The 27,436-nt window shown below is 41.8% G+C and overlaps 1 protein-coding gene across 1 annotated transcript; it reads right to left on the bottom strand.

Moving 5' to 3' along the window:
- Window positions 1–985: 985 nt before the first annotated feature.
- Window positions 986–27,411, bottom strand: SPP2 (secreted phosphoprotein 2). The gene is made up of 8 exons (XM_016950765.1): window positions 27,220–27,411; window positions 26,996–27,120; window positions 19,138–19,260; window positions 17,622–17,735; window positions 11,509–11,563; window positions 10,822–10,872; window positions 8,092–8,187; window positions 986–1,281 (listed from the first exon to the last, which is right to left on the bottom strand). Exons 1-7 carry the CDS (start codon window positions 27,302–27,304, stop codon window positions 8,102–8,104), a joined length of 639 nt encoding a protein of 212 aa, XP_016806254.1. The 5' UTR covers window positions 27,305–27,411; the 3' UTR covers window positions 986–1,281; window positions 8,092–8,101.
- Between the last annotated feature and the right edge of the window lie 25 nt (window positions 27,412–27,436).

The raw sequence follows: 27,436 nt of genomic DNA, 5'->3' as shown, positions 1-27,436 counted from the left end.
CAATACCTGCTTTGATAGAAAGCTCGCTTTGCTATAGATTCCCTAGACTGCGAAACCTGGAGGAAAAGCAGCAACAAGGGTATTTTATGGGGACACTGATGACTGTGATACCTCTTACTCCTTAGCCACCAGATAATTCTTTTATTAATAAACTTTATTTTTTAGACCAGTGTTAGGTTTCTTAAAAAGTTGAGCAGAAAATACAGTGAGTTCTCAGACAGCTCCTTCCCCCACCCTAAACCTCACCCCACAGAATTTCCTCTACCATTAACGTCTCACACGAGTGTGGAACATTAGGGTGTGCGCTCTGTGTCGCACATCCTCCGGGTTTTCACAGTGCATAATGTCATGCATCTCCCATTTCAGTATCATACAGAGCAGTTTCACTGTCCTGAAAGTCCCCTGAGCTCCATGGATGATTTTTCAAAATTAAAATCAGAAATAGGCCGGGTGCGGTGGCTCACACCTGTAATCCCAGCACTTTGGGAGGCCAAGGCGGGTGGATCACGAGGTCAGGAGATTGAGACCATCCTGGCTAACACGGTGAAACCCCGTCTCTACTGAAAATACAAAAAAATTAGCCAGGTGTGGTGGCACACGCCTGTAGTACCAGCTACTCGGGAGGCTGAGGCAGGAGAATGGCATGAACCTGGGAGGCGGAGCTTGCAGTGAGCCGAGATTGCACCATTGCACTCCAGCCTGGGTGACAGAGAGAGACTCCGTCTCAAGAAAACAAACAAAGAAACAAAAATTAGACATAAAGAGAAAAACAGAGCTCTTCTGACACTGAACTGCTTGCTTTTCTAACAACAAGAAATTTACAACCATTTTTAATTGACCTGAAATACGCCAGTCACTTTGAGAGTCCTCAACTCCTAAAATCCTTAGCTAACACCAATCTTATTAGTTTCTCTTCAAAAAATTTCATAGTTAATGTTACTTTAAAAACAACAACAACAACAACAGCAACCAGGCAACGAAAGAAAAAGTCTTACAGGAAAAATAAGGCATTTATTACAGATTGAAACTGATCAGAAGAAAAATCACAGAATTCACAAAATCATTCTTTGTTGGAACTTTTCTTCCTTCCATTGCATTTTGCTGTTAAAAGAAAAGGAGCGTGAGGTTCAGACCACCGTGGCATGCGTTCACATTCCAGCTTTGGAGGCCAGGGACCCAGGACTCCTGGGAATTATTCAAAACCAGATCCGATGATACCAGACACTAGAGCAGCTATGCAAAGCAGCAGCTCCTTGAACAAACCAAAAGGGCGAGGGACACCTGCAGGAGGAAGAAGAGGTGACTGGGTCTGGGGAGCAGATACACAACCCCAGAAAGGAAGCTCAAATCTCTCATAAAGGGAAGAATCAAAGAGACCCCAAGCAGAGGCTGCAGCCAGGTGTTGGGCCCCAGGCAGGTCTATGAAGGTGTTTGTGGTGTGAGGTAAGGAAGGAAGGAACCAAGCAAAAGCAAAAGAGTAGGTTGGCCACAGCTGCCACCGTGTGCGGGTGTGGGGCTGGAGATCAGGATATGCCATCCAGCCATTCATCCATTTATCAATTCATCTGTTCAGTAAACATGTATGCACTGAGCATTTGCTGGGGGTTACAAAGATGAGGCATAGTTTTTACCTCAAAAATCTCCCACAACCTAGTGAAGTGGGTGAAAGTAGTTAGAGTACAGCTTGGTAAATGCCAGTTCCAGAGACGCCTATGTGCAGGAAACCCGAGGAAAAGGGTTCCTGAAGAGGACATGTAAGCTGAACTCGGAGGATAAGATGGGGTGGGGATACTGTATCCCAGCAGAGGGGGCCTGAGAGTGGAGGTGAGACCCAGACTGGGACCCCAGGAGAACAGTCAGCTGTGTGAGGCTCTCCCATGTGACTCAGGAGACAGAAGCAGCACGCAAGGCTGGGGACAGTGGGCGCACACTGCCAGGTGTGTGGGCGAGGACTGTTGAGGCTCACACTCTGAGGGAGCTCATCCCCATCCTCCAGCACAGCAAGGCCCCGGACTCATTATAAGATGACTCTGATGACAGTGCACAGGTGCCTTTGAGGGGAACAAGACACAGCCACCAGGAAAATGCTGAACATAGCAGGCTAGAGGTGCAGCTGGAACTGGAGCCAACAGCGCAAAGAGGACAGAGCTGTGAAATATTTCGGAGGAAGGATTAGCAGACCTCGGTGACCAACTGGGTGAGGTGGGGAGGAGGTCTGAGATGCATCTGCTTCAGGCCTGGGGGACCTTGGAAGATGAGTTGGAGACAGGGGGAAGAGTGAGTCTCCGAGGGAAGAATTGCATTTTGAACGTGGTGTGGAATACCCAGACGGAGGTGTCTGGCAGGCTGCCATTGATTGGAGTCCAGGCTGGAGGGACAGTGTGGAGGAGAGGGGGAAGAATCCCCAGACAGCTGGGTGTCAAAGCCCTGGGGGTGTTTGGCATCACCCAGGAGAGGGAAGGCCATGAGCAGAAGGAGAGCTGAGGCCGGAACCCTGGGTAACATCATGGTTTCAGGGGCAGCAGGAAGAAGCCGGTCTGTGAAGAGTAAGAAGTCTTGGCCTGAGAGGGAACCAAATCTCAGAGGTCAGAGGGTTTTAAGAAAGAAGGAGTGGTCACCCACATCCAACGCGGCCGTGAGGTCCAGGAGGAGAAGGGGTGGACATGGGGATAGGACAGCAGTGAAGTGGCTACAGAGCAGGGTGGTGACGGGTGCAGGAGGAGAGACTGCCTGAGGCCCTGGGGAACTAATGCAGATGGTGTTTTTAAAAAGACAGGATGAGAAGAGATCAACGGAGAGTAATGAGAAGCTAGGGATAAACGAGGGGCCAGGAACCCACTCAGCAGTCAATCCTCATTAGTCACAGATGCTGTATTTGTGAATTCGCCTACTCACTGCTCACTAACAGTTATTTGAAACCCCAAAATCAGTACTCATGGTTCTTTCTCATTCATTCTCAGACAGGCACGGAGCAGCAAAAACTTGGAGTCAACCTACCCACACCTTCCCAGCTGAGGTCAAACAAGGCAACGCTCTGCCTCCATGTCTCAGCTCTCCTGCTGTCAACAAGTGTCCTTTTCACGGTCTATTTAGTGCCCCATTATTTTTTTTTTTTGCATTTTTGTGCTTTTTGTTGATGATGTCACTGTTTAAAATAGCCCCCAAGTATAGTGCTGTCAAGTGTTTCTAAGTGCAAAAAGGCTGTGATGTGCCTTACAGAGAAAATGTGTGTGTTAGAGAAGCTTCATTCAGGCATGAGTTATAGCGCTGTTGGCCAAGAGTTCATTGTTAATGAGTCAACAGTATCTATTAAATACGGCATCTAAACAGAAACACACATAAAGCAAGGTTATATACTAATCAGTTGAGGAAAACGTTGGGAACAGAGGCTCAGAGAATTCTAACCCTGCATTGCCTATATGAGCAATAGTTTAGTATTCACTAATTCAATGTTTGAAGCAACTTTATAGACCATAGCTGCCTCAGATAATAAGAACCAACTCTACTTGGTGCAGCAATTAATACAGTGTCCTGTGAATGTGAATCAGAGTAAGTGTAAATGAATACAACTGCACATAGCCATGTCTCTGCCACTGGAGTCTCGGTTGGATCTTTTCTGTCTTCCCTGGGGCATCTGGCTGTCTTCAGTAGGGGGGCTGTCATGGGAGACCATGACAAGAAGTTGTCACGAATGAGTCTGACACCTGAAAGTGGAAATCACTCAGAAAGCTGGCGGTGGTGGTGCGGGTTTTAGGGACCGGTCCTTCCACATAGTTGATGATAAGCAGATATGTTGCTAACACTTCCTATCAATTAAAGTCTTTGCCATCTAGTTGGTGACTACATTTCTAGTTTCACCCAACGCATGACAAATGCTTCTTAAACAAATAAGTCTTGAAGTTTTGCCCTCTCATACTATTTTTTTAAATACAGAGATATGAGAAAAACAGGGAGGAAAAGGGAAGAGGCTTTAGAAACAGACAGACATCAAGAGTTCAATTCCAATCCCAACATTATCTCTGAGGGCAGGGGCCTCTAAATGCCTCTGCTTCCTCCTCAATGAAACAGAGAGAATAAAACATCATTTGATTGTTCCAAGGTTTATGCAAGAGAATGTATGAGATGGGTCCAAACACAGGCCCAGGCATACTTGAGAGCTGTGATATTCATGGGCACAGAGGCCAGGCATAGAGGGGCATTTAATGAACATTTGTTAAATAAATGGATAAAATCATGAGAATGATTCTTTTTACTGTGCCCTTATTGACAAAAGGCCTCAATAAGTACTGCCCCCTTTGCTGCTCTTGGGCATAGTTTAGGAACTTCACACTAATAATCAAGATTGTGACATAAAGAAAAATGCATCACTCATGCAGCTATGGTTTGGGTGCTGAGGGTCTTCTGGCCACTACATAATTGAAAAGTCAGAACTATTCCAGCTACAAAGATAAGAAAGTCTAAGATTCTCAAAGAGATTTTTTCAACATGAGAGTTGGGACCTGATTTTCTACATTTCCTACCTTAGAGCAATAAATAAGAAAAAAATTCAGAGTATTTTATTTAAATATTACATTTCACTATCTACTCATATATTAAATCATTTTCTGGCAACATGAAAGAGTCCTAGAACAGTGTTTAGGGCTCTGGGGATTTCATAACAAATAGCCCAAGTCTCTACCTTCAAAGAGCTTCCCAGTGGAAAAATGACACTCACAATTTCAAAAGAGTAATTTTGTTTCTGGTCATTCACTCATTCATCCTTCCCTCCCAATCTGATTGATTGTATTCTATACACTGTTCTTAGCCTTATGAAATGGACAAAAGATATTTTTAATAATTTTTTATAGACATATCATTAATAATATTTTTACATGTTGTAAAACTGCAATAATTAACAAGGAGAATGCATCCTCAAGAAGTTTATGGTCGGCCAGGCATGGTGGCTCATGCCTGTAATCCCAGCACTTTGGGAGGCCAAGGCAGGTGGAGCACTTGAGGTCAGGAGTTTGAGACTAGCCTGGCCAACATGGTGAAACCCCATCTCTACTAAAAATACAAAAATTAGCTGGGCGTGGTGGTGCGCACCTGCAATCCCAGCTACTCAGGAGGCTGAGGCAGGAGAATCGCTTGAACCCGGGAGGCGGAGTTTTCAGTGAGCAGAGATTGTGCCACTGCACTCCAGCCTGGGCAACACAGCAACACTCTGTCTCAAAATAAAAAGGAAGCTTATGGTCTAGTATGGACAAGAAAAAGCAAAAAGTAATAATAAACCCTTGAAGGAATTGCACCCTGAGAGGTTAAGGAACTGAATCACCATTACAGATGGGAGAGCAGGCTCAGAACCAGGCCCGTGGATTCCAGATCCCATCGGATTGACCTCCTCACTAGACCCACTGTGCCGGCCTTACCAGCCTCATTCTGTGATTTCAGGGAACCCAGCACAGTGTAGAAACCTGCTCTGCTAAAGGTCATGGGAGGGCAGAGACATAACTGGGACTTCAGTCAAATCCAATGTTCAGGTCAGGGCTGCAGCTGTCTTTAAAAATAAATGTTTTGAGTGATCAATTTCTTCATAAAAATCAAACGATGAATTTATATTGCAATACACATATGTATACACATCCAACGTTATCATATTACTAATAAACAAAATACAGCCAATCCATTGAGAACTCTATTCTCCCTGCCCATAACCCATGATGTTCTGTAAAGAAAAAAAAAAGATATCATTTACATTTATAAAAAAGGAATATGATGCATCTGTTGCTTCATAATGAGTAGATTCTTGATCTCAGTATGGAGCTGGTTTTTATATTTAGAGTTGCGCCATACATTAAAAAGAAAACCTACCATTTGTGTCTTTCATCCAAGAAGGGCTCAATGGTGAATTTCCCTTCTATTTTAGTAAAATGTCAGTTGACTTCTTTCAAATTTCAATGGTTAAAAATTAATTATACCATGCTTAACTGATGTTTTTGGTAAAAGGATTTCAGGAACCCAAAGTGAAAGATTTCATTCACTTAAAAAATATTTACTGAGTGCTATTTATTGAGTGTGCTGGGCTGTGTGCAGGGCACTGCGGGACAGTGGCAGTTCAAGTTCCTTGAGACCTCCTCTTGGGGAGTCCGGTAGTCAGATGGGTGACAAGAAACAACCAATGGCAGTGCCCTGTGATGAGGAACCTACAGAGGCCCAAAAAGGGACATCATCTCTGATTCAGTGGTGGTGGTTTGTGGTGTCAACGTAGACCTCCAAAGGGAAGTGACAACTGAGCTGGGACCTGAACGGTGAGGCAGAACTAGTCAGGTGGCTGGTCCCAGTAGAGGCAGCAGCCAGAGGAGCTGCAAGTACCTCAGTGCCTCAGGAGCTGAGTGGCCAGGTGAGGCTGGAGATGTGGGCAGACCCAGCTCATGAAAGCCATTGTGAGCTACACTGGGAGTTTGGACTTTATCCTGAAAGCATGCAGTGTTATGCAGACTGTAAAGCCCGTGAACACTCCAACTTCATTATTAACTTGTGTGTGCACATGTGCACATGTAAAATACCTAGGCATGGAATCGACATCTATAATTCCATCTTGAGATTCCTCTTACGTGTGCCCTTCATGATAGCTACATTTGCTCCAATCCCATCCCTAGTAACTGGGAATTTATACACATGTGAAACTCTATGAAGCTCAGTGCCAGTATGATAAACCAGGACTCTGTCTCTAGCTTTCTATAGAACTGGGGCAGATAGGCTGTTCCTCCTCTTGGCCCAGTGTCTGGCTGTTGCCCACCTCTGCTCAGTCCCACAAGTGAAGCAAGCATTAGTTTATATGGGGCAAGGATCAGAGTCTCCTCCATGTTTCACGATAAACCTGAGGACAGCAAGCAAGGTAGACAGTATGGGATCAGAACCTGATGCAAGAATACAATCAATAGTTCATTGGTGATGGTAGTGAAGTGATGGAGCAATGCCAGAGAAATGTGGGGGTGAAATGAATAAGACTGGACCCCAATGTATGTTCCAAGAAGATGAAGGATGAAGGGGAGTCAGTGATGCCCTCAAGATTTTTAGCTTGAGCAAATTAGGTGGATGGTAATGCCATCAATTAAGAAATGGAGCTTGTCAGGAAGCTAGTTGAGTTTCAGGGACACCCAGGATACACAACGGCAACACCACCCAAGAGGCAGTTATAAAGGCCTGGATCCGGACCTAGAGTGTGGTAAGAGACATGTGTTTGGAAATAATTATGCATCATTGATAGTTAAAGTCAAGCAAGAAGAAGAGATAAAAGAGTAATCTACAGCATAGGGAAAGAATTAAACTAAGGAGATCATACGAATGCTCACCAGTATTTAAAGCATACATCGGCCAGGCGCGGTGGCTCACACCTGTAATCCTAGCACTTTGGGAGGCTGAGGCAGGCAGATCACCTGAGGTCAGGAGTTTGAAACCAGCCTGGCTAACATGGTAAAACGCTATCTCTACTAAAAATACAAATATTAGCTGAGCGTGGTGGCAGGAGCCTGTAATCCCAGCTACCAGAGAGGCTGAGGTGGGAGAATCGCTTGAACCCAGGAGGCAGAGGTTGCAGTGAGCCAAGATCATGCCATTGCATTCCAGCATGGGCAACAAGAGCGAAACTCCCCTCGAAAAATAAATTAATAAATAATAAATAAAGTACACATCCAGAAAAGGAAGCTAGATGAGATTTCATAGATGTGAGGTGAGGAGGTTGAGGAAGCAACCAGAGACCGCAGTTGTGCCAAAAAGTTTAGCAAGGAAGGAAGGACGGAGGGAAGGCAGTTGCTTAGATGGATGAGATGGGCCAAAAGAACGGGCTGTGCACTTGTTGTTTGTTTGCTCCTCACATGGACAGACTTGACCACATCAGTGGCAAGAGATACAAATGTCATGGGAAAAAGATTGAGGGTGCATGAGATTGAAGAGGCAATTGAGGAGAAGTCTTGGGAAGCAGGTCAGAGAAGCCGAAAAGCAAGGATTTGAATAGCATATTGCAGATATTTGGAGGTCAGCAGTTTTAAGGCATTCACTCCACGTAGCTTCTATTTCTAAATACACTTGTGTGCACCTGCATTTTCTTACCTCAAGGCCATTACTCAAAGTCAGTATTTATTCTTGCTCTGTGCCGGTGGTTTGGGTACCTTCTGTTTCCAGGAGGCAATACCCTTCTCATGATCCCTAAAGATAGAAAAGGGAAGCATAGGCTCTGTCAGTCACATCAAGATCTGAGACAGTGTGGACAATGTTACTACGAATTAATGAGAAGGATTGTGACAAGCATAACCTGAACCCATCTGCCATGAGAATACCTGAGGGTGCGATAACTTCATCTTCCTTATTCCATTCCCTCTCCTTCTCCCCTGTGTTGTGTTTCAGCTTGGTCTAGCGCTCATTTCTCCCCACTCCGTATTACTACATGTGATGTCTCAGCCACCATGGATGCCCTGGAGGGCAGGAACTGCCACATTTATCTTTCAGTCCTCCAAGGGATCTACCCAGTGTTTGTCACACACATTTATTGAATTAAATTAAATCATCATGTTCAAAGCAGTCTCCAAGACAGCCGCACTTCTGTGTCAATGATGCTCCCCCAGGCCCAATGTGTTTTTAGATTTTGGCTTAGAAATTTCTTCTGAGATATATAAAAGAATTGGTCACATTAATTTATAGCCATATAATATTTTTAGTCCCAAATGGCATTTGTCCAATACAATAATCAGTTTCCAAGATGGCTTCCTGGTATTCACACTCCTGGGCAGTCCCTTCCCACATTGGGGCAGGATTGGCCTGTGTATTTAATAATAGATTATGCAGAAGTGATGATATATCACTTCCAAGATTAGTTTATAAAAGACTGTGTCTTCTGCCTTCAGTGCTCTTGCTTGCTCATTCTCTCTCTCTCTCTCTTTCTCTCAAATAAGCATCTCTGGGGGGATCCAGCTGTCATGATTTGAGGACATTCAGAAGTCTTATGGAAAGGTCATATGGTGAGAAACTGAAGCCCTTGGTCCAACAGCCTGTAAAGAACTGAGGCTTCCCAACAACATGTGAGTGGGCTTGGAAGTGGCTCCTTCAACCCCAGTCAAGCTTCAGATGAGATCACAGCCCAGTCAACGTCTTATCTGAAACCTTTTGATAGACTCTGAGCCAGAACCACCCAGCTAAGTTTCTCCTGGGTCTTTGACACTCAGAAACTGTGAGATAATAAATGTGTGTGGTTTTAAGCTGCCACATTTTGGGGTAATTTGATATATAGCAATAGATAACCAACACACCCAAGTTGATTATTAATCTGATTAATCAGATTTGTCTCCAAATATCTTTTGAATATTCCCAACATCAAATCCAAGGGCAAATGTTTGCCACCAGTACAGAGATTAAAAAAAAAAAAAAAAGCCATGGATTCTGAAGACAATTCTAAAAGGAAAGCTCATAAAAACGTTTCAGCAGTGGTCATGCTGTCATAATAACTGTATATTCTCCCAAAGTGACAACTTGGATGAGATATAAAACAGGCATTAAAAAAAAATCAAGCATCAGGTTATAAGCTCTAGCACTTCAAATAAACTGGAGTTTGCCTAATGAAGGTCAGACTTTGAGCTCATTGAAATGTTAATATCTCTGTTATTCATTTTAATGGGGAATGCTGAACATCAGGTGGATTTCGCAGTTCTTCTGGGAGGCAGCATGAAACAGGCACAGGTTTTAGATTCTGACAAATCTGATTAAAATCCTACATTGGCAATGTAGCCACAAGCAAATTACAGGAACTCACTAAGCCTCAGTTAGCTCACCTACAAAATGGGAAAGAACATAGTGCTACCTCACAGAATGTTTGTGACACTGAAGAAGAAAATTGTGTTAGGCAATTAGTACAGGGTAGACAATTTGCATATGCCATTTAATGCCATGAGTTCTTACTGCTTTATTCATCTATATAAGCAGGTAACACACGTGGTTGACAGGGCTATCATGAGGACCAAATGAGAAAACTGATCTGTACAGGAGAGGGACAAAATAACTTTGTTTCATCCATTTGGTGAGAAATTTGGTTGAGTATGGCAAAAAGAAGATCATTAGACACATTGTATGCCTGTATCAAAATATCTCATGTACCCCATAAATGTATATACCTCCTATGTACCCATAAAAATTAAATTTTTTAGTTTAAAAATACGAGATTATATTAGAGTTCATGCTACTTTTTAAATGCTCCAGAGAGTGTCAGAAAAAAAAAAAATGGTGAATGCTTATTTCCTGAGCCAGATTTGATATTTTGATTTTTGGTAACTTTTTTTTTTTTTTTTTTTGAGACGGAGTCTGGCTCTGTCGCCCAGGTTGGAGTGCAGTGGCGCAATCTCGGCTCACTGCAAGCTCTGCCTCCCGGGTTCACGCCATTCTCCTGCCTCAGCCTCCCGAGTAGCTGGGACTACAGGCGCCCGCCACTACGCCCGGCTAATTTTTTGTATTTTTAGTAGAGACGGGGTTTCACCGTGTTAGCCAGGATGGTCTCGATCTCCTGACTTCGTGATCCGCCCGCCTCGGCCTCCCAAAGTGCTGGGATTACAGGCGTGAGCCACCGCGCCCGGCCTCTTGGTAACTTTTAAGTCAGTTAGTGCCTCAAGGCTACCTTTTTAATGATTTGCAAAGCAAGTTTATACATTACTATTCTTTTCCTTTTTTACTTAAAATATTTTGTATTTCAGAGATTTAACTCCTATGAAACAGGAAACAGCTATGAAATAGGATTTCTCAGGAGTCCAGATTGATCAGAAAAGGGTCTGGTGGCACAGCAGGAAAGAAATCACTTACCAAGTGACCGATCATAAAATTGTTCACTTATGGACTCGTCTGAAATGAGACCTGTAACACAGTAATAATCATAAGACAAGACTCCTCTCACTGCTCCAGAATGTTCTATGACTTTACTGTTAATGCCACAAATATGCTTCTTAAGCAAAGAAGCAGTGAGAGATCACCATTGAGTTTTATTGCCGTCAGCACTAATAGGAAAAATGCCTCCTAAATCATAGAACACTAACCCAACCCACTTTGTATTAAAAGCCACACAAGAAAAGAAAGAAGGAGAGCCCTTCCTCCCTGAACTAAGACATTCAAAGAGACGATCAGATCTAGTTGTATGGCTGAAAGACGATAGAATTCAGACTGTTTACTCCTGATCCTCCCAGCTAGATATTCTTAAGGGGAAAACCAACACTGGCTCCGCTTACTTGGCAGAGATGTTGGGGCCATCAAATGGAATTATGTATGGAAAAGCTCTGTTGTGAATACAAAGGAATAGCTAAGTGAATAGTTGTATCATTATTACCTAGTGATAAAAAATAAGCAAAAGCAAAACAAAATGTTAATTTTCTATGGCTGTAATTGTTGCAAGATTACATACATATGTATTTCTAGTTTTAAATGACTCACTAACAAAGAGTTGCAATATGGAGTTATTTTAAGAAAAAAAGTTAAAAAGAACAGATCTTAACTTACCAAATAGATAATTGTTTCTCCATTTATGAGATCGAAACATGTCCCCAAAAATCATCTAAAGAAATTCAGGCATCAGGATGTGTCAGCACATGAAAGAAAGAAAAAGGAAAGACACTGAAAAATGTAAATGTCATCTGGAAGACTCTGATATATGTTATATAATCCATTTTTAATGAAATAGGCAATACGTTATATTAAATAACTTTATATATATCGAACATATAAGTCTAAAAAAGCACATGGGGAAGAGCAAACTACGTGAAGTTTAAATTACCCACAGATCTTTCCCCTAGACTGAGAATGTACTCCCAAACGTTGCCGGCTTCCAGAAAAGCAAAACCCTGTTACACAGACTTGCACATAGACTAAGTTTAGATCAAATTTTAGAGTTTTCTCTCTACAAAGTCGCTGTAATATGTTCAGTAGGAAAAGGTGTCCACAAGAAGTTTTCATGAAACCACTAAAAGTCCATGCAATCATCACAAAGTAAAGTGGTTGCTTGGCTCGCAGTCTTTCTACCAAGAGTCTTGGTAGGCTGTCCTCCCTGTCCTGAACAGTCAGGTAATTTCTTGGCCTCCATCACAGTAGTTGGACTGGGAAGGGACACATACCAAGACAATTTAAGAGAGAAAGAACATTCTTTTCAACAGATAGTGCTGATACTACCAGATATGCACATGCAACAGAATGAAGTCAAACCCCTTCCTCACAACATATGCAAAAATCAAGTCAACATGGATCATAGACCTAATGTAAGACTACAGAAACAACAAAACAAAAAATAGATAAACTGGAGTTCATCAAAATTTAATTTTGCTCTTCAAAGGGCACCATCAAGAAAGTAAAAGACAACCCATAGAGGGGAAGAAAATATTTCAAAACAACTAAATAAAAAGACAAATAGTGCAATTAAATCATAGGCAAGGATTTGAATAGACATTTCTTCAAAGAAGATGTATAATGGCCAATCATTAGTCGTTAGAAAAATGTAAATTAAAACCACAATGAGAGCTAGGCACAGTGGTTCATGCCTGTAATCCCAGCACTTTGGGAGGCAAGGCAGGCAGACTAGCTGAGGCCAGGAGTTGGAGACCAGGCAGGCCAACATGGCAAAACCCCGTCTCTACTAAAAATACAAAAATTAGCCATGCATGGTGGCACGCACGTGTAGTCCCAGCTTCTTGGGAGGCTGAGGCACTACAATTGCTTGAACCCAGGAGACAGAGATTATAGTGAGCCGAGATTGTGCCACTGCACTCCAGACTGAGTGACAGAGTGAGACTCTGTCAACAACAACAAAAAAAACTACAATGAGATACCACGTCACACTCACTAGAATGGCTAAAATAAAAAAGACAGGCACCAACAAGAACTGACAAAAATGTATAGAAATTGAAATCCTCATACATTACTGGTGGGAATGTAAAATGGTACAGCTGCTATGGAAATAATGTGGCAGTTCCTCAAAAAGTTAAACATAAAGTCACTATACGGTCATTAAACATAGAGTTACTATATGATCCAGGAATTCTGTTTCCAAGAGAATTAAATACATGTGTACCCAAAAACTTGCACATGAATGCTTCTAGCATCATTATCTATGATAGGCAAAAAGGGAGAAATAAACAAAATGTCGATCAATGAATGAATGGATCAATCAAATGTGGCTCTGTAAAACGGAACAATACAAAGGAATGAAGCGTTGATGCATGCTCCAACATGGATAAACCTCCAGAACATTATGCTAAGTGAAACAAGTCAGTCACAAAAGAATACAGGCTGTATGATTCCATTTGTATGAAATGATCAGAATGGACAAATCCATAGACACACAAAGTAGATTAGTGGTTGCCAAGTGTTAGGAGGAATGAGGAATAGAGAACGACTGTTACTGGGGTCTCTCTCCCGCGTGATGAAAGTGTTCTGGATTTAAATGGCAGTTGTGAATATGCTAGAAACCACTGAACTGTACATATTAAAAGGGTGAATTCTATGGTATGTAAATTATATCTCCACCAAAATGTATTTTTAAAGGGGGGTATCAAAACATCACATTGTACACAAGTAAATATATAAAATTTAAAATAAATTAATAATAAAGTTATATGTATAAAAGAACAAAAACAGGGGACACCTAAGCCAGGCCAATAGAGGGAATGCCAAGAGGTTTCTCTAACTGGCAGCAGAGAGAAATGCCTCCTTTCCCTCCTAAGTACAGAGGACATAAGCCTGGAGTAGCTTGAGGCTTTACTTCCTGCTGCAAGGGGAAAGCCTCTCTGCAGCAAGGGTGGGCGTGGAGTGCAGGAGGCACAGTGACAGAGAGAGAGAGACAGAGAGAGAGGAAGGAGGAGAAGATGGAGGAGGCTCAGAGAAGAAAGGAGAAGGAGAGGGAGAGGGAAGAGGAAAGGGAGGAAGAGAGAGAGGGAAAAGGGAATGAGGGGGAGAAGGAAGAGGGATGGGCAGAGGGGAGGGGAGGCCAGGAGAGAAGGGGAAGGAGAAGAATGTGGCACATACAGGACTGAAGGACTCTAAGTCGAGTTGTCCCTGAAGCCAACTTCTCTCCTTCCTTTCTGGGAATGTGATCCAGGGAATTACCTCTTTTTGGCTTAGACTACTTCTGGTTGAATATCTATCTTTTGAAATGAAAGGCAGTAAACAAATTAAATGCCCGTCACCCCTCCCCTAAGCTCAGAATTCCTGTCATCATTCTTCCTCAGTTTCTGTCTCTTATTTTGGGTCTCGTGTCAGAAACCCTAGCTGACTTCATCCTATCCGCTCCAAATCAGAAGGATTTGTCTAAAGTCAAGCTCACTTATTAGAAACTGAAGAAAGAGAAAGAGAGCTCCAACCTGCAACTGTACTACATTGTACCATTTCAGCATCGTACTCCTGATGGGGCCTGCGCCAGTACGAGGTTGAGTGAGTGCTTATGCACCATAAGGAAAGCTTTTATCCTCTACACATTTCAATTTCGGGATTGAAAAAGAAATAATAAAAACTACCGATAATTCACCTATCTGTTTAGTTAACGATAGGAGAATATTTGCAAATTTAGAAATTTATTTTCTCAATTTTTTATTGTTACTATACTTTTAAAAATTATGTCATGGAAAGTCCAAATATTTTATATTCAGGGCTTTCATTATGTCCTTACCAGGCTTACTCTAAGTCTTTATTAGTCATAATTTGGATTTTGGGGCTTATTTGCCATGGCTTCCATTTTTCTTTACCTTATATTTCTTACTCTGGAAATTCTTCTACATTCTCTATATGTTTTTCAAGTGATCTTTATTTTTATTAATCTGGGAGTTTTTTTCAGTTTTATTTCTTCTATTTCTTCCTTCCAACAATAATTTATTTGTTCTATGACTAAATGTATCCTAATCTAATGTCTTTCACATTTATAATATCGCCATTTTTTTCACTGAAAATGATTACCAGCTGTTCTCTCATTTCTTCTCTGTTTCATGCAAGAAATTCATTTCAGAGTTTCCAGGAATTACTTAAGTCTCTATCTGTTTTCTTCTTTTCTTTTGAATTGTAGAATTTTTTAATTTGAGAATTTTTAAAAATAAATTTGCTCAAAAATGTTTATGATCACCTAACCTCTAAGAACAAGCAACCAGGGAGTTTATTTTAAGATCTAGTTTTTTACAAGGGCTAACTTAATATCTGAGTCTTCTTAGAAAACTTGGAATTGGAAGAAAAGAGAGTGGTCTTCACTATGCAATTAGAAAGCTGCAACAGATTTGTAGGCTTTGCAAACAACCAGAACCCACTTTCCAAATCAGGGTGGAAGAGGCGTTAACTTAGCTGGCCATTTACTAAATTCATTTGGTGTTAAAGGTCATAAAATGAACCAGAATCCATTTCTCTCAACATTCACTGCTAAGCCCTAGACCCAGTTAGCATTCTCTCTCACCTCTTATTTATTTCATATTTACTCCATATTTATTCTTACCTAGTTCCAATCTATTCGTCATCTGATTCTGTTACCCTCCTCTGCTCCCAACACACACACACTTAAAACTCTTTCATAGCCCCTTTGTCTTTAGGATAGAGCCAGGCAACCTCGACAAGACCCTCAAAGTCCATCTTGACTGCTAATGTTCCTCCAGCTCCACCTTGTGCCTCTCTCCCCATGTTTTTCTCATTCCTGTTGTAATGGAGTTCTGTCCATTTCAACCCACCAGCTTTCCTGGCAATTCAGGGTACCCCACCTGATTTCCCCTATGCTTGAAATACCCTTCCCCCTCCACACTCTGCCCTGTTTGTTCTGACTTCTACCCGCCTTCCAGTTCTTGGCTGGAAGGTCAGTTCCTGGGGGAAGCTGTCTGCTCCCCAGGTGACATGCATTCCTCTCACTATGTGGCCCCCAGTGCCTGCCTGATAGTCAGGGTAATTCCTGCTTAGTGGGCACCTTTCCCCAAGACGTGTCTATAAACTCCACAAAGGCTAGCACTGTGCTTGTCTTCCTCCCCACTGTCTTTTTTCTCATATGAACCACAAATCAAGATTAACAAAAGACTTGTGAAGTGATAAGCTTGGTCCTTGTCATTTCTGGTTAGCTGAGCCACAGTGTATGAGTGTGTTACAGCAGAATGTATTTGACTTCCTAAATATTTCAATAGGGTCTAAGAAAGGAGGCCCATGGTACTTGCCCCAGCACTGAGAAAAGAAGATTCTTCCACTATGGCTCCAGGATGAGTTCAGAGGTCACCTGGGAGTTGACCTTCAAAAGTTGCCAGTGTGACGGGATCAATCAATAAGGCTGTGCTCAACTGAACTTTTTGTGGAGAAAGTCCTAATAAACTGTGTGAAGTTCTCTTTGTACCAATAAGGCCATCCTCTGCAATAGGAGTGTCTCAGTCATTAGTTTCATTACTTTCTAATTCTAAAATGTACCTCCAGAAGAAATAGTTAAGGCAGGAGTATATTAATTATATGGGAAAATTAACTTTTATGTGTAATTCTTAAAGTAGAAATTTTATAATATTTTAATGTAATTTTCACTACAGAGTTAAATCTTGAAAAACTGAACAAAAATATAAAAAGGAAAGAAAGATTATGTTAGACAGAATCATCCATATAATGTTGGAAATATTTAAAAATATCTGTCAATAATATTATCCTATTACACATGAACAAATAATATGTCATGTTTTTATCCGTAGTTTAAAGTGAAGAGATGGCCTCTTCTTATCATATTCTTGTCCATTTCTTCCCCAGTTTTCTTGCATTTATACAACAAGTATTTAGTGAGCTGTGTCAAACATTGTGATGCATCACACATTGTCCTAGACTGACAAAAACAAACATTCCCTGCCCTCATGAGACATACAGTCTAGTAAGGAGAGCAGCCAATAATTGGACACTTATATAATATAATTTCAAGGAAAAAATGTATATATTATTAATATTACAGTATTATTGCAAATCAAACTTTCAATGCAATTGAGGAAAAATAAGGGTCCTGCCATCCATTGAGTATCCCAGTGCCAAGCCAGATCCTTCATGTCCATCAGCTTACCGGATTTTCTCAACAACGTATAAGGTGGTCTTTATGACTGCTAGCATTTAACAGATGAAGAAGCCGTGGATCATGAGGGTTAAATGAAAGTCAAGTATCCTGACCTGGACTACAGAGCTGAGAAATAGTTTTGAACACTGGTCCAACAAAAATGTCCTTCTTGATTGCACTAAACCACAGTGCCAGCAAGCCACATACTTAGATCTGAAACTTTAAAGGTTTGCTAATTTTACTTGAAGGCCATTTCCCAATCCCAGGGAAATCAAGTGTGTGTGCGTGTGTATGTGTGCGTGTGTGCATGTGTGTGTGTGTGCATGTGTGTGTGTGCATGTGTGTGTGCATGTGTGTGTGAGAGAGAGAGAAAGAGAGAAGACGTACAAGAGTGAAAGAATAAGCTGGGAGAAGTAGGGGATGTGGACAATGAGGCTGTAGGTGTCCAAGAGAGAATCCCACTGTGTCAGCAGAGTTCGGCATCCCCAAGCCCAGGTGATGATCCAGCTACCCAGCAAACCACTCTGTTTTTCACAAACCCACACAGACCCTAAGAGGTGCGGTCTGGGAGGAGACAAGGCCCCAGTCATACCTCTTCGCTGCTGCTGTAAGACTCAGACGTGGAGGAAGACCAGCTGCAGCGAGCATGCACGCCCTGCACCTGCTGGGCAGATACCTTCACGGTGCTTCTGCAAACAGCTGTGGACTGGAAAAGACAAAGGGGTGAGTTCTCTCTTCAGCTGCTTGTGGAAAGGGATAGCCTCCACTGAGTAAATCAGGAAATAAATGTCAGGTTTGATGAAATGACAAAGAAAAACTTCACAGAGGCATTTTATTTTTTCAAAATGAAAATTCCTCAAGACCGAAGCAAAAACAAATGGAATATTTAAACATCTCTTTGCTGTTTGACCCATTACAAGTCTCTAGGAAAAGCAAACATTTCCCCCATGAGTGCTAACTGGGCTGCCCTGAGTCAATTTTCATTCGGACAAAAAGAAATGACGAAGAACCCCACAGGACTTCACTCTCTTCTTCTTTGCCCTCAGATTTCATTAGAAATAGAAGCTTGTGACACTTTGGTGTGAGTCCTTTGTAAAACAGAGTCACAGTGAGTAGTTTCATGAAACAAATAACACATCAAACAATCCTCTTTTAAGTAACAAAACCCACGAGCTTGAACCTCAGAATGCAAACACTTTGGAAAGCAAATTTTGGACTGCTGGCGTTGCCCTGTTCAGATGGGATTATTGCCCATGGGTGTTGACTAAGTGTCTGTGGAGACTAAAGCTATTCCACCTTGGATGCCAATCTGCCATGATGACTTCTGATTAACCCGTTTCTGGGAATCCCTCTAAGATTTCCACTTTCATGTGCATACCGTAAATCCTGGCCTTGGGTCAAATTCCCTACAATATGTAAGCCCTGGATCTGGGAGGTAATGGCACAGGGATCCACTGTCTCACCTCCACCCAAGACATGCATTCTGTTTGTAAGTCCCTATGAAGTGTTTTTTGTTTGTTTGTTTGTTTTTCTGAGAAACTGGATTTGGGAGCCTCTTTCTTCAGCCTCTCAGCTCCCTTGGCCTTTGGGGTTAGGTTTTCATGGTCCTGCTTACCACGGAACAGTGCTGTACATGTTCTGGTCATGAGAGACACGAAAAAGAACATGCCATGTTCCTGATCTCACTGAGCCTGAACTAGTGGGGAAGACAGATGTCATTCAACAGTCAATGGCAAAAGAACGTGACATGTGCCAGGAAGAGTCAGTGTTTCATAATCCTTTGTAAGAGAATTTTAAGTGTGTCTGGGATTTGTCTCTGGTGTTGTATTCACTTTACCTGATACAAATTCATCCTCATGTTAAAAAGCAGGAAACTGAGGCACCAGGGATAAAGTAATTTGTCAGGATCACTCAGGATCTCAGACTCCACAGCTCAATGTTCAGCCATGGAGTAACACTTCCCCCACCAGGGGACACAATGTCCACATGTTAGCAGTGTGGCCAGATGCTAGCCAGGCAGCGACCAAGTTCTTTGTGTGACTCCAGGTCATGGAAGAAGTGAGGCTCTTCCTTTTGTTCATTTCTGGGATGGGTCTCCTCCCACTTACCACATAGTAGTCCCTCTGGAAGGCACATGTAGTGGGATCTTCTCCAGAATCCTTCCTGCATGTAGTCTCCCGGATGCTGAACTCTAAATTCATGACCAAGTTGTTCTCATCTAGGACCTCAACCTTCACAAAAATAAAGTTTCAGAGTGTGATCAATGCATTTCTGAAGTTTATGATGTTATAAACCATTGTTTCTACCCCATAAGAAAAAAATTACAGAATTGTCCACCATGAAAGCAATAAATTATCTTAGCAATCACCTAGTTCCATGCCTTTCTTCTGCAGACCAGAGAGGAAAAGTGACTTAACAAAGTCGTACAATAGTTTAGTGACGAAAATGGAACCAGAATGTAGGTGTTCTAACTCCAAGGCCAGTATTGCTTCTAACACTTTACAGTGACAATTGATCCTCACTATTTGTGGATTCCATATTGGCAAACTCACCTACTCACTAAAATTTATTTGTAACCCCAAAATCAATACTAGTAGCACTTACTTTGGCAATCATCTAGGGACAAATGCAGAACGACAAAAATCTTGAGTCATCCAACGTGCATGTTACCAACAGAAGCCGAACAAGGAGACATTCTTCCTTCTTGTTTCAACTCTCATATTGAAAACAAGTGTGCTTTTTATGGTCTATTTCGTGGCTTTTTTTGCATTTTTGTGCTTTTTGTTAGTAGCTTTATGTTTATGATGGCCCCCAAGCCTGGTGTGGAAGAACCCACTAGTGTTCCAAAGCACAAGGCTGTGATGCAGCTGACATGGAAAATATGTGAGTAAGGTAAGCTTTGTTCAGGCAGGAGTCACAGTGCTGTTGGTCGTGAGTTCAATGTTAATGAATCAACAATATATATTAATTTAAGCATCTTTAAGCAGGAACTCACAAAAACAAGGTTAGTATTGATGGGTTGATGAAAATGTTGTGACCCAAGGCTCACAGGAACCAAACCTTCTATTTCCCCTAGGAGCAATGATTCTGTGTTAGCTAATTCAGTGTTCGTGGTGATTTTATACAACATAACTACTACAAGTAAGAAGAATCAACTGTACATATTTCTAAGTGTCATTTTCCTAAAAGACTGCTCCATAATTTTTTAATAATTCCAGAAATAAATAATTGAGCAACGAGTGCTCTCTGCAGTACAGACTATTCTCCAGCCCTAGCTTCCTGCTTGAGCAGTTCTCATATGTGAACGAGTTTAAATGATTTTATTCTCCTTTCCACAAAGGAAAATAATCTAAACTCCATGACAAATCTGGGGAGTTCTGATGTCACAAATTCCTGTGACTTCTTGAGTACTCACTGTGTGTTCAGCACCAGAGGCAGAGCAGGGAAGATGCCCTGTGGCTTAAATTCCAGAGGAGGTGCCACACAGTGGACATATCAAAGAAAACTATACAAGATCATCCCGGATAGTTATGGGGCTATCAAGAAAAACAACAACATAGCAATGGGGGTGAGGGAAGGAAGCAGCTGTTTTAGAGAAAATGCCAGAAAAATCCTCCCAAGGAAGGCAAATTTAAACTGAGCCTTGAAGGATGGGAAGAAGCTCATCCTGTGAATAGAAAGCAGAGCCAATGCCCTGGGGCAGGGACAACTCCTACTCTTGTGGCTGGAGCAACCTGACCAAGGCAGGAACCATACACTGTGACTTTGGAGAGATGGAGCGTGTCAGGTATGGTCTTGGAGCCCACGGGAAGGTGTTTAGATTTAATTCTCACTGCAGCGAGATGCTATCACAGAGTTTTAAGAGCAGCACGTGAATCACCGTGGCTGCTGCAAGGTAAACAGATTGGGGCAGGAACAAGGGGGCAGCAGGAAGCCAGCGGGGAGCCTGCCACGGTCCAGTACCTGACAACACCCCCAGGATCCAAGTCACTTCTTGCCTCTTAGTTTCTGAACCCACCTTGCAGCAAATTGAAGTCAGCAACACATTGAACGTACTGCCCAGGGAGGAGAGAGATGGAGGCAGCGCTCTTTCTGTGAGAGCGAGAACTACTTACAAGTAGGGAATAATAGGCACATGCAGAACATTTTGTTTTGGAAAAAAAGTGGCAAAACTCCAAGCTTAGGACGGGGATCTTTATGTCTCCTAACATAGGACACATAATGAGTGCTGATAAAAGTAGAATTTTCTGAAAGCAAGTAGAAATAAAAACTCAACCTCACCATTAATTACTACCTCATATATTTATAATTTTAATATATTGAATGTTAAATCGGTGTCTCATTAAAAAATTAAAAAGTAAAAGCCTCTCCCATCAGCTGAAGTCCATTGTTTGGGGCCCTCCACTGCAGGGTGAGCTTCAGCAATTCACCTAAAAGCAATTTGATGGAAGCAACTGGCAACACAAAAGCTTAGCTGAAAAGATGAAAATGTGGGTGTTTTGAGGGTACAGATCATTTTATTGAGCTATGAGATAACTTTGCAACCTCTTTTGCATCTTGAAGGGGACTTTCAAGAATAGGGAGAAACATCTAACAATTTTGCTGTTTCATTTGAACTCACTTTCTGCCAGTAAATTTTTATTCTGTGTAATTCAAGAAATGTGGGACAGCCTAAATGCTGAACAATAAGAAGTCAACTCATTGTGGTTTTGATTTGCATTTCTCTGATGGTCAGTGATGATGAGCATTTTTTCATGTGTCTTTTGGCTTCATAAATGTCTTCTTTTGAGAAGTGTCTGTTCATATCCTTCGCCCACTTGTTGATGGGGTTGTTTGTTTTTTTTCTTGTAAATTTGTTTGAGTTCATTGTAGATTCTGGATATTAGCCCTTTGTCAGATGAGTAGATTGCAAAAATTTTCTCCCATTCTGTAGGTTGCCTGTTCACTCTGATGGTAGTTTATTTTGCCGCGCAGAAGCTCTTTAGTTTAATTAGATCCCATTTGTCAACTGGGAAGCGGGGAGGGATAGCATTAGGAGATATACCTAATGTTAAATGATGAGTTAATGGGTGCAGCACACCAACATAGCACATGTATATATATGTAACAAACCTGCACGTTGTGCACATGTACCCTAAAACTTAAACTATAATAAAAAAAACTTACCAAGATACTCATAAAATAAAATAATTCATTTCCAAAAAAAAAAAGAAGTCAACTGGAGAAAATTAAAAACCCAGCATTATTGCTGAAACAAATTATGAGAATTTACAATCAGTATTACAGTATGGTCCTATTTTTATTTAAAAATACATTGTATACCTTCATATGAATAAAAACACTCCAAAAGGATATCCTCTCATGGGTTTATAGTGAGTGTTTCTCAGATAAATGGATAATGAATGTTATTTTTCATTTTCCCTTTCTTGTATTTTTTGACTTTTTGTAATGATTACATTTTGGTTTTTATTTTTAAAAGAAATACAAATATATAAAAATAAAAGACCCATAGCAATTCCATTTGACAATTGTAATGGTTAATTTTATAGTGTCAACTTGACTGAACCATGGTGTCCAGATATTTGGTCAACATTTTTCTGAATGTTTCTGTGAAGCTATTCTTTGAATGGGATTAATATTTAAATCAGTGGACTTCAAGTAAAGCAGATGACCCTCCATTATGTGGGTGGGCCTCATCAAATCAGTTGAAGGCCTTAATAGAATAAAGACAGAAATCTTTCCATCAGAAAGGAATTCTGCCAGCAGACTGCCTTTGGATTTAAACTATAAGTTATCCCTGAATCTCCAGCCTGCTGGCCTACCTCATCAGATTTTCTTTTTTCCTTTTGGGCTTGCCAGCCTTTGAAATTGCATGAGGCAATTCCTTATAATAAATCTCTGTCTCTCTCAATGTCTCTCTCTCTCTCTCTCATATATTCATATGCATCCATTTATATATGTATGCATGTCATATTGGTTCTGTTTCTCTGGAGAACCCTCACTAATAGGGTATCAATGGTCACTTAGGTTTTTCAAATGAATCCCTTATTAATGGACAAAAAGTAAAGATCAGAAATGGCTAGCTGAGAATAATTTAGAAAGCCAAAAACCAAAAAATGCAAAGAGGTTGAAAGGTAAAATGGACACACAAAAAAGGCATGGAGACCTCAAGGATCCCAAAACTCCATGGCTTTGCCTCCAAATGTACCTCAAATCTATCTGCTCCCCGCATCCTCCCTGCCCTGACTTGAGACCCCACACCAGCATCTCACCATGCTCAGTTTCTCCCCTCACACCCCACTCCACACAGCAGCTAGAGAGATTGCAATGGACTGTTTGTCCCCCCGCCCCAAACCGTATAGTGAAACTCTAATCCCTGATGTGATATTTGGAGGTTGGGCCTTTGGAAGGTTATTAGGTCTTCAAGGTAGAGCCCTTATAAGTGGGATTAGCATCCTTATAAGAAGAGGCTGGAGAGTCAGCTAGCTCTCTTTCTGCCATGTGAGGATACAGCAGGAAATTAGCAGTCTGCAGCCCAGAAGAGGGCCCTCACCAGAACCAGACCATGCTGGCACCCTCATCCCGCATCTCAGCCTCCTGAATTCTGAGAAATAAATTGGTGTTTTTTATGCACCACCTAGACCATGGTTTGTTATGTGTTCGTGGTACTTTGTTACGGTGGCCCAAGTTAAGCAGAGATGTTTTGCAAATGCAAATGTCCCTAGGGGCTACCCATTGCCCTTAAAACAGACCTCAAACTCCTCAAAATCATGACCTAGGCATGTCCCACTCATGCCCACCTCTCTGACCGCTCTCCACTCCCACCTTTCTCTCCCAGGCTCACTTGGCTCTAGCCAGCCTCCTCTCAAGGTCTTTCGTCCTTCAGGGCCCTCCCACTGACTCTGCCAGCTCACCCCAATATTCCTCAAAACATCTTTCCACAGTGGGAACTTCTTGTCATTGGAGTGAGTCTTAGCTCAAAGATGCAGCATCAGAGGACACTGTTGCCCCATCTGACTGCTGCCCCAGGCAAGGCCTATCATGTCAACCTGCTTACCCTCCTTTATGGTACTCTCCACTATTGGAAATGAATTTGATTTATTTAACTGTGTCCTCTTCCTCTTCCCCTTTCTTCCCCTTCCCCTCCCTCCCCATCTCCTTTCCCTCTCTTTCCCTGGTAGAAACTGCTCCCTATGAAACCACAGCCCTACTTGTCCTCTTTGCTTCCCCCTCCCCAGCATAGGGCCAGTGCCCACCTTTCCTTTCTCTGCTTGTGTCCACTGAGGGAACAGTCCAAGTGAGCCTAATGTCAAGGTTGGAGCAAGAAAACCATCAGTGCTAAAGTCATGTGGATTTTTCCTTTCTCCTCCTTTCTCAAATTTGGAGCCCAGGAGGTGAGTAACTTGAAATCAATTACAAGAATATTTGATCTAGGTCTGTTGGTAATACCCAGTGGTTCTTCACCCAGACCGCACATTAGAATGAGCAGGAGAACATTTAAGAATATGAGTCCCGCCCTCAGAGACTGGGATTTAAGGAGTCGACCATCCCTCCTGGACATCAGAAATATTTAAAGCTCCCGTGCAATGATGATGTGCAGTCTGAGTAGAGAATCACTGCGCTTGGTAAGCAAACCTGAGGGCAAAGCGGAAGGGCCCGACCCTTCTCCCTACAACCATTGAACTGTACCCCCAAATACTCATGAATAAACCACTTATTTGCTTTGAACATATTCTTAGAAGTGAAACTATGCAATTGAAAGTTTTAAATATTTATTAATTTAACATTTAACATGCTAGTAAATATGTTTAACACATATTTCCAACTTGCTTTTCAAATACAATTTTACAAAATTACAAACTCTCGAGTGGCAGTTGTGATGTTTTTTTCACCGTTATTCTTTTACCTTGTTATTCTTCTTTTTCACATTGCTATTTTAATTCTGCACTTTTCTTCTATTAGGGAGGTTGAATAGCTTTCCAAATCTTTCTTAGTCTTTTGTATTTCCTCTTTCGTGAATTGTTTGTAACCCCAGTGCTAGTGATCTATTCACTCAACTCTCTCCTGAGGGCTTTGCCTTTTAGTGTATCCCTCATGTCTGCTAGGGTAGAGAGAATTGGTATATTTGGAGCCGTCTATAGGGTGTTTATAGAAGACGTGGTTAATACACACAATATAAATCAAAATATGAAACACTCCCAATAGGAAAAAATATCACCAGGAGAGATCAAAGGAAGAGAATCTCCCTTCCAGTGGGAGAAGAAATAGAGTTCTCAACAAGAGGGCACGGTGACTGTAGCTTGACCAATGAATTTGAATAATCAGAAAAGGCAGGGAGAGGCAAGAATAGGCAGACCTCCAGGTAAAGGAGCAGTGTACTTGAGGTGGAGAGGCAACATTTTTCATGTGCTCATCAAGAGTCACACACATCGCATATTATTGTATCTATTTTTAGGTGCATGTGCGTCTGGGCTCAAGTCTGGGTGACTATACCAAGATGGCGCATGAGCCAGAACACGCTCTGGTGGCTGTGCCTCACAATAGCTCATCTCCACAGGCCAGATTTCCACGGTGTCAGTAATTGGTTCTCTTGGGATCTATCCTCATGCTCTTATTCATCTAATAAACTGCTAACTTTCTTCTGTAGTGAGCAATAGCTAAATCGAAAGTAAATTTAAACTGTTCATCGGCAAGGTTGGCAAAAAGACCCCGATTCCACACCACCACAAGTGGATTTCATTAAATGCCAATGGAAACTGGCATTTGAAATACAATACAAGCAAGGAAAGGGGGTTCTGTATTCTGATCCAGGAGCAGCTCAACCTTTGGTGTGGCAGCTGACCAGTGCCTCCACACCACAACATCCAGAGCAAGTGACTCCACTCTGGCCATGATTCTGGAACGGCACCTAAAAAAAGCATAGCCCATAGTCTTCATGAACTATAATCAAACTAGAAAAGAAAACTGGGTCCTTTTGGTTCATTTCCCTTGAAATTTGGAAAAGAGAAACTAGGAGCCAGGTTCTGAAGAAGATCACGCTGAATATGTTGTATTTGGAGACTAGAACTAGGAAATCATGAGCCATGCGCTCTACAGAGTAGCAGAAGGAACAAGCTAAGAGTCAGTCCAGGAGGGATGGGAGAAGACAGCAGGCAGACAGAGAGAAAGCAATGCCCATCTGGCCTCTGCTGCCTGGACCTTCAGCCATGTCTTCATTCTCATTCCCATGCTGCCTGGCTATACAGAGCCTTCATTCCTAAGATGTGCAACTTTATAGACCCTCTCTACCTCCCACCTTAACCTAAATTTGCTTGAAAATATGTTCATCCCTCCCTCCAAATGAGCCCCATGCAGATGATAATAAGGCAGTGAAATTACCTGGGGAACAGGAAGAAGGGAGATGACTTGCTGCTTATGTTTCTCATTTCCTTTGAAGGATATTTTTACATTTCTTTCCTTGCATATCACAGACTTAGTCATTGGAAGCCCAAGTGATTACTCTTTCTTTAGCTCCCAAAGCTAAGAGGAAACAGACTATTACCAAATTGACAAGGAAAGGTGAATTTCTTTGGCTCAAAAGCCAGATTATTTCCAGTAAGTATTAGGAGCAGAACTGCTGAATTTGAAAGGAGGCTCATTTCCAATAAATGAGAAGTTCTTAATAAAACACCTCAGAAAGAATCACGAGGACTTCAAGTACAAAAGCAGGCTGCAGGGAACCAGAAGACAAGGTTAGAGAGGAGAATACAGCAGAAGAATCAGTCATCAAAAGTGGTTTGGATAGCCTCATGACAAAAAATTGTAATTAAATCCTTTCTCTGTCAAAGAAAAGAGACAGTATGAAAGAGATGACTAGCTACTATCATTTTTAAACTGGAAAAAATTTCTTAAAAGTATATCCAATGAACTGACAAAAGGCAGACAGCATTGGAAGGAGGAGTAGAGAAGATTTCATTTTGCACTTACTCTTTTTAATGAGCTTCTGAATGCCCGAAACAGATACGGACTCAGTGACTGGGAATTCACTTTTGCCACAGAGGCACTGAGGGCATCCCTTAAGGAGGATGGATCGTAGTCGTACACTGGGAAACCTGGACACGCAAGCACATGGGGCACAGTGAGACAAGACACAGGCGCCAGCATGGCTCTGCATGATCCAGAGCAGGTGGCCAGGTTGGTGAATACCTTACCTGAGCAAGACCAGTAGTTCATTCCAAGAGCAAACATAATCAATATCTTCATCATCATCGTCATCTTCTCCATTCTGGAAATCATGATTGTAATCGAGAGACAGAGAGTGTCTCTCTATGTGTTTGGGGATGACAATTCTTCCTAAGAGGAGCTGTCTTTATCAAACACTGGCTGCTTATTTTGACTGCAGCAATCTGTAACTTAAACAGAAACAAT

Source organism: Pan troglodytes, chromosome 13 (genome assembly GCF_028858775.2).
Source record: "Pan troglodytes isolate AG18354 chromosome 13, NHGRI_mPanTro3-v2.0_pri, whole genome shotgun sequence".
Taxonomy (NCBI): Eukaryota; Metazoa; Chordata; class Mammalia; order Primates; family Hominidae; genus Pan; species Pan troglodytes.
The sequence above is the reverse complement of the archived record's forward strand: the minus strand, read 5'-3'. Positions and strand labels throughout refer to the sequence as shown.

Excerpts from the sequence above, each read along its gene's own strand:
- SPP2 (XM_016950765.1), bottom strand. The coding sequence starts at position 27,304 with ATGATTTCCAGAATGGAGAAGATGACGATGATGATGAAGATATTGATT. Across the intron at positions 19,261-26,995 it reads TCAGAAGCTCATTAAAAAGA|GTTGAGGTCCTAGATGAGAA; the intron begins GTAAGTGCAAAA and ends ATTTTTGTGAAG. Across the intron at positions 8,188-10,821 it reads ATTTTATGATCGGTCACTTG|GGATCATGAGAAGGGTATTG; the intron begins GTAAGTGATTTC and ends TTCTATCTTTAG.